The following is a 7,915-nucleotide window of genomic DNA, read 5'->3' on the forward strand; positions in this document are numbered from 1 at the left end:
TTTTTTCCCTACCAAAGTCTCACAGGAGTTTTTTTGAGTTCCTCCTTGTCTGATCAATAACTTCTGACAAAAGTGCTGACTTACTCAGTTGAAGATCATTCAAGAGCTGAAAACATGGTACACGGGATTTAAAAGTCTGTCACGTGTAGTGAAACTGAGACTAAAACCGTTAACCAATACGGAGTGGGTTAGGGCTCTGATGCTGAAGTGGTGCTGTACTGGTTCTGTAACAGGGTAATTCTCTTTGGTCCTCTGGCACCCATGCACCACCACAAAGGCAGACACCAGAAGCGGCCTTTGAAAGACTCATCACAGATTTCACAGGGCTTTTTTCCCCCCATCTCTAACACCTAGCATTCCACATAGGCTAACAAATGGTGTGTAAATTATGTTTATAGGAGATCCCCCAAGTGTAAAATATATATTCATATAATGCAAATGTCTTTTTTCATTGTCTGTAAAACTGAAGGCAGATTTTCAGCAGAGCACTCAAGTATTTAATGAAGGCACCAGCTCAGAACATAAAAGAGTATCAAATGGCCCGTCACAGCCACTGACTCAAGGCTGGAATGAGCTGCCACTACAGCTTCTGTTTGAACCAGATTACTGTTCATGGTTGAAGGTAATCAACAGGCTTTTCCATTCTGAGAAAATGTGAGGTAAATCCTAGTTTATCATCAAGAAGTATATGGCAGAAACCAGAATCTAGGAACGCACTCCCCAAATGAGGGCCCACAGTGGGGGGAAGGGCTCGCACATGGTAGAGATGGCTGGGAACCAAACAAGGTGATAACAATTATCATGGTTGATAGGCAGGCAGGTCACATTGGAGACAAGGAAGTGGGGCTGCTAGGGGACATCATGTTGATGTCCTTTTGCTTGTGTACACAGGTGTGAGGGTCTGCGCCTGAGCTCTCACCATGGCATGGGTGCTGTAGAAGCTGTGGAGCAGACAGGACAGAAGGCAGCAGCCTGAGTGCCATTTCTGCACTGAAGTAGAACCCCAGACCCAGGGCCACTAGGAGTACCTGCTCTTCCTTAGCCAAGGCAGTCACCAGAGAGGTGTCCGCACAAGCCCTGTAGTACCATGGTATACAGATGCATCACCAGAAAGTCCCCTACACCAAACTGGTCTTTCTGCAGTCACAAATGCAGAAACACACTTTTCACTATCTTGGACAATACCAGCAAAAATGTGTGTGACAAAACCCACAGGAGATTACCACCTACAGGTAGAGTTTAATCTGATTCTACTACAAGACATTCTTATAGTCCGATATCTTAGTTCATTACCTACTTCCTTTCAACTGGAAATTTCCTACAATACCAGTTTAATCCAGCCTATTTTAGGAATGAATATAACTAGCTATCACCAGCATCTTTCAGCCAAGTTGTCCAAAGGTAGAAACTTAGATCTGTAACACATGAAAATGTACCATAAACCCTTGCAATAATCTGCCATCTAAAGACTCAGAGGTTAAGCATTTACGGACATCAGTCATATGAAATAAAACAATAACAAATCTATTTTTCTGCCTCTTGCATTGAGCATTTGGGTGCACATACGGCTTGCGTGAAATGCAGGCTTGTCTCCTGTCATCAAAGTCCGAAAACAACGTGAGGCACTTTCTCATCTGATGCATTCATGCAGAAACAAGAACATCTTGTTCTATTTTGTTTTGTAATTACTTCTTGAGTGCCCAAGGAAGTACTCCTTCATAATTGTTTCTTCTCTGACACCTAGGTCAATATCAATTCTTACCTAAGAGCTACGTGTGGCAGAGCCAAAGGTCATATTGATCTAAACTCTTCAAAGTTTGAAACTGTTCTATCAACTAGTTCATTAAAAAAAAAACAAATAAATGAAAGCAGAACAAAAGGGGACATAGTTGTTGAACAGTGAAGTTTTCTAGAAGATCTCTTTTTTGAGTGCCCTACTACAGAAAAATTAATTCACTGAAACTACTGAAGAGAACTAAATCCCCACCTTCTGAAAATCACATGTTCAAAACAGCACTCAGAATCAGCAGTTAACAGGCTCTTTATTTGATCGGCAAATAACCTGAACAGATCATCTACAAGACAATTTTACATTACACTTACAGGGTGATCTGCATCCAGCTCAGATCCATACATCAAAACTCTTTGTGAGCATTTGTCTAATTCAGATATCTTCCTGGGGAACCAGGGTACACAGTCAAGATCTGCAGAAGACAGAATGGGAGTTGAATGTACTGGCATATAAGACTATGCAGATACTTGTGCAAAACGTTTGTCAGTGTCTAAATCAAGTGATACAAAAGCAGCCTTGCCTTCTTCATCAGTCCAGATGTTTTCTGGTGGATTGAGAGAGACAATATTCGTTTGAAACTTGAGCAACTGGATTAGTTCATTAAATTCTTTCTTACTGCAGTCGCAGTCCACAAAAATTTCCACCTCCGAGTTCCTTCTCTTCGATTTTCGTGATTCAATATGAACCATACTTATATGTTTCTCCTGTGGAAAGATGAAATAACAGATGAAATACAGACATACCAGCTAGAAGGCATATTCCTCATTAAAGCTTTTCCTAATTATTAAAATGTGTTTGCATTGAAAGTACTTACTTTGTATTTACACAATTAGTGACACAATACTGATAACAGAAGAATCTATAGACTGAAAGTAAAAATAAAACTATTATTCTTAATGAAGAAAGTTAACTAATGATTTCATTTCATCTATCAAAATAACCTCTTGTAGAAGAAAGTATAGGATTATAACTTGCATAGAATCACAGAACGGTTTGAGTTGGAAAGGACCTTAAGATCATCTAGTTCCAATCCCCCTGCTATAGGCAGGGACACCTCACACTAGACCATGCTGCCCAAGGTCCTGTCCAACCTGGCCTTGAACACTGCCAGGGGTGGAGCATTTTATGCTTAAATTTTATACTTACATTTGCTATAAACACTAAATTCTAATGCAATTTTATTAGGCAATGTACATAATAATAATGTTAATTTAACTAGATTCGAGTGTGCTCACTTTCTCTTCACTGCACTGCACAGACTTAACAACCTAACACTTTTATCACACTGCTTTGCCTCCACTGTCCTTAGACACACCCCAAAGCCCTCTTCAATCATTAGTAAGTCAAGCAGACTACGTGCAGTACCAGCAGACTGACAAAAAACTGTATATTGCATGGGGATCCATATGGGAACCAATACTTCACCATTTACATTCTAGTTAGACACATGAAACCCTGACCCTGCAAGCACTTAAAGGTGCATTTAACTTAATGACTGAACACTGTCTTGCAGCAAGACTGCCACCACCACTTGACTGTATATAATTTAGATTCTGAACTTCTCTCTGAAAATGCCTCCTTTCATTGTGGCCTGCACAGACAACTTCAAATCTAATTTACATTGTTGAGAATCACACACCAGAAACCTAAAGCAAATGGCACAAACATCAGTATTGCTCGTAAACCACATTCCAGAAAACCCTTCACAAGCCCAAAATGCTTTGTTGAATGGTCCATTAAATTTTAAGTTACTTTTATTCAATCCTGCAAAGTGTAACTGCACTCTATTCCTTCTGCCATGGTCCATTAGATTTATACCAACAAATAACCTGACCTCAATAGCCTTCCTCAGTCTGGTCAGCGTAATGATTTGCAGGCTTTACCTGGAAGAGTCGGAGAGCTTTCACCAATCCACCAACTTCATTCTTCAAGGAAAACACTACGGCTGTCTTTCCACCTTCAGAAACAGATTCACCTTTGCCATTTCCCTTAATCCCTTTCTTTTCCTCATTCTTCCCAGAACTTGATCTGTTTAGCTACAAATGTATAAAGAAACAGCATCATCTCAGATGCAAATAGGCATTTCCCAAATTTAAGTCTTTTTACTCAAAGAGAAAATTTTATTAGAAAGTAGCTAAATGGAATTCATCCAGATTTAATTTAAATGGCAATGCATTTACCTGTAAATTGGTAATTTACCAGAATCACATATCAAAGGCAGCTATCAGAGATGATCATGTAAGAGGCCAGTCCACAAAAAAAAAAGCTTAAGGAAAAGCATAGGAATGCTTGGGATACAAATATTATTATATTATTAGGGCAATACTATCATTAATAATAAATATAAAGCAAATGGAGATGATTTAAATTACTGCAAAGCCTGCAGTGATGCTATTTCGCTATTCTAACCTGAATATTGCTGTGAAATTGCACTGCAAAATTTCAGTGATCCTATTTCAGTCAATTTACAATGATTTACACTGGTCTGTATGTTTGTATTAATCATCACATTTAAAACACAAGCTTTATGTTATCTTTTTTAGTACAGTTAATGGTCTCATGTAATGCCATTTTTCCTGAAAAACCAAAACCTCTGTTGATTATACAAACAAGGACAGAAACATGCATAGACTATATCACAGAATCATAGAACACCACGTTGGAAGGGACCTCAAGGATGTTTTGGTCCAACACTTCTTGGCAAAAGCACAGTCCTGACAACATATTCCAGCACCCTGTCCAGGTGAGTCTTTAGAAGTGTCCAGTGTGGGGAACCCACCACTGCCCTGAGGAGATTATTCAATGGCTGCTGGTTCTCATTGTAAAAAACTGTACCTCCCATTGAAGATGAGCTGGACCAGGAACTCAAAAACATGGAGAAAATGACACCATCCTTGGCCACTTCTACATTCTTCTCACAATTTGGAGGTCAAAGACTGCTTTAAGCCAAATTTAAGTCAGCATTTTCAAAAAATGTAATTTTCTCATCTTAAATATCTTGTTGAGATGCCAATAGTACAGCATTTATAGAGAATTGTTATAATATCAACCATGATTTTCAAAAAACAGCCCGAGTTTTCCAGTAGCCAGGTTGTGCCTCCTGGAGAAATCAAATCTCCAGTGAGACACTAACTGCTTTTTTATCATCCATAATAGAGTCACTAAAGATACATGAAGATAGAAGTTAAGAATCATGTACAACTATTGCATGTGAATTAAACTGTCCTTCAGTAAAGCAGCTTTCAGAAAATAATCCAAATATGAAGTTTTAAACAGGTCTCATAACATTTGATGGAAGCCAAACTAAATCTCTGTTCTTATTTTCTCCTTAGAGGTAGGCTATCCACTTGTGAAAATCTGTGGACCCATGTCAATGGACTTTAGCAAAGGGTCTCCCTGTACTTCTAGATTTCACAAGTTTTTATCACAGTATCACAGTATGCTAGAGATTGGAAGGGACCTCAAAAGATCATCTAGTCCAATCCCCCTGCCAGAGCAGGAACACCTAGATAATGTTACACAGGAATGCGTCCAGGCGGGTTTTGAATGTCTCCAGGGAAGGAGACTCCACAACCTCCCTGGGCAGCCTGTTCCAGTGTTCCATCACCCTCACTGAGAAGAAGTTTCTTCTCAAGTTTAAGTACAAGTATCAAGTGCTTTGTGACCCAGAAAAAAAAATAGTGAGCTCTTAAACTAGTTACTGGACATGCCAAAAAGACTCTGTGGTCTTTTCTCACCATCTATTAAACTTCACGAAAACCATCTGGAAAAATTTTTATGTTTTTAGAATGATATATGAAAGGTTTCAAGCATGTTTATTTCTTAGTAATTGAGCTTACAGGATTCTGCTCAGTAGGCGGTTTCCTCAGGGATAGCTTAAGGGATGGCCACTTTTGTTTTAACTTCAATATTTGGGATTTGGCTGAGTCCTTTTCACATCCATCAAGCACCCAACCTCCACATGAAGTGACGAAGATTCTACCTTTATAGCATACATGATTTTTCACTGTGCGCTGCTTCCTAGAAGTTCTGTACTGAGGATCATGTAGTCAACTGAGTGTCTGAGAATCTCAACACCATCGACTCCTCTGGGAAACAAGAGCACTTAGCACCTTCCAAGATTGTCACAGGTTCCGTAATGCTTTCAAGCAAACATTACCCAAAGTGATGGCTAAAAACCCCTTTCAAGCATATAAAAACTAGAAACCTATTTGTTATGAACACAGTAGAGAAGGCTGAACTCAAAACCTTATCAGCCATGCTCATTAGTACACTTCATAACTAAACAGAGGCTAACAAATCAAATTCCATAATGAAAATAAATTAACAGGAGCAAGCACAAGTACTCAGGAATAAGTCATCTATAGCAGAACTCAGTGAAGTAACTCAAATTTAAAGAGGGTAAAACAAATCTATCCTATTTAATTCAGTATTTCTAAGTGAAGCAAAGCATATTCAAATCAAATATTTCACATTTTACTATGAAGATGACCAGCCAGTTCACAGCTGGTACAAACTGGTGCATTCTGTTGGTTCTTCTCAAGTGATCTGGACCTTCATGTGTTGCAAAACTGTACAGGAGGCAAAAACTTCATAATCCTGAACATCTCACATATTCAAAGCAGATGAGATTATTAGCACCAACTAACATTCTTTACTGCTATTAAAGTACACCTATTCAAATACATTTACCAGTGAGTATACAGAAGTTTACCCCACGGCTGAGATCACCTGTCGCACCGCTATCATCACCTCACAGACAGAGAACCGCTTCTCCCCCCTGACAGGGTTTCCAACAGGGAAGATGCACATCCCCTGCACAATGCTCACACAGGTCCTTGTGTGCCTGCGAGTCGGCAGAAGCTGGGAAACCCCAAATCCAGCTGCCCTGCAACGGAAGTGCCACAGGCACCGAGGCAGTGTGATCTGCACAGTGCCAAGAATGCTTTATATATTGTGTGTCTGAGTGTCTTGGAAGGGCAGATTCTGCTGGTGCGTACAGTCGTGAGAACTAATCAAAGCCTTTCAAATTCAAGCACTTAAAACTACCTGAACTGCATCCTAGTGCTTTTATATTATTCCTACAGCAAGCCGGTTCATTTCTGCAGGAAAGTTTGTACGTCTAACAAAACTTTTACAGTTACTTAAGGACACTTTTAAGGCAGCGTGGACCGATTTATACTGCAAAGTCGGCTTTACCGGCCCTTGCAACCGCGGGAGAATTGTTCCCTTCCCCTGAAAGTTACAAGGAAGGGGTCGGCTTCCTGGCACCGGCCCCGACCCGACCCGACCCGCGGCTCCCACTCCCGGCCTGCCGCCGCTCCCCACCCCACCACTCACGGTGAGTCCTCCGACGGCGGGGCGCTCCTCCGGCAGGGCTGAGTCCAGCGAGAAGCCCCTCCGCGCCCAGTACTTGCTGGAGAACATCATCATGGCGGGCTGCATGGGGCCGGCCGGCCGGGCGAGGGAGGGGGGGTCAGCGCCGCGCTCTGCACGCCTCACCCGCCGCGGCCCCTTTTATACGCCCCGGCGGAGGCTGATGGCAACGCGATTAGGGGACACCCGTCAACGGGTGACGAGCGCCGCCGCCAGCGACGCCCACGGGCCCCGCTTACCTCAGCCGGGGCGGGGAGCGGCCCAGCCCCGCCGCTCCCCTGCAGCAGGGGCACCCGTGGGCTGCCTTCGCCTTCGAGCCGCTTAAGACCCAACCCGAGAAGCCGGGCAGGCGAGGGCGTGCAGCCCAGGGCGCTGCCCGGGGGTCTGAGGAGCCACGGCCTCAGCGGTGCGGGGACAGGGCCCGGAGGGGACGAGGTGACAGAGTGCCAAGGGTAGAGGCCGATTTTGCGTACGGAAGAGCTGTGTGTACATTGTAAGAGATTCTTCGATGTAAAACTTCACATCTCTCCCTTTTGTATAGTACTGCTTTGAAAAACAGGCTGGTTCAAAGAAGAGGAATTAAGGGACAAAAATGACATCCTGCAGTGAAAACCTTAACATACCTGATGTACTTAAGGGTGATGAGCAACATGCAAAGCCTACTTCAACTGAGAGAGAATGCTTAACTGGAGAATGCTTTTCCATCAAGGCAGCACTGGCTGTGGTTTGTGCATCAGCTGTGTAAGG

General features: G+C 42.3%; 1 protein-coding gene across 1 annotated transcript in view; it reads right to left on the reverse strand.

The window, feature by feature from the left end:
* TPH2 (tryptophan hydroxylase 2) overlaps positions 1–7,504 on the reverse strand; it is a 51,585-nt gene extending 44,081 nt beyond the window's left edge. The window contains exons 1-4 of the mRNA XM_057429472.1: positions 7,133–7,504; positions 3,676–3,828; positions 2,313–2,496; positions 2,104–2,204 (exon numbers count right to left, since the gene is read on the reverse strand). Coding sequence (XP_057285455.1) covers positions 2,104–2,204; positions 2,313–2,496; positions 3,676–3,828; positions 7,133–7,237 — 543 coding nt within the window. The 5' untranslated portion in view covers positions 7,238–7,504. The remainder of the gene's footprint in view (positions 1–2,103; positions 2,205–2,312; positions 2,497–3,675; positions 3,829–7,132) is intronic.
* Positions 7,505–7,915: the final 411 nt, after the last annotated feature.

This window comes from Pezoporus wallicus, unplaced genomic scaffold (assembly GCF_028554395.1).
Source record: "Pezoporus wallicus isolate ANWC-B61680 ecotype Strahan unplaced genomic scaffold, APGP_CSIRO_Pwel_v1 contig_5069, whole genome shotgun sequence".
Lineage (NCBI taxonomy): Eukaryota > Metazoa > Chordata > Aves > Psittaciformes > Psittacidae > Pezoporus > Pezoporus wallicus.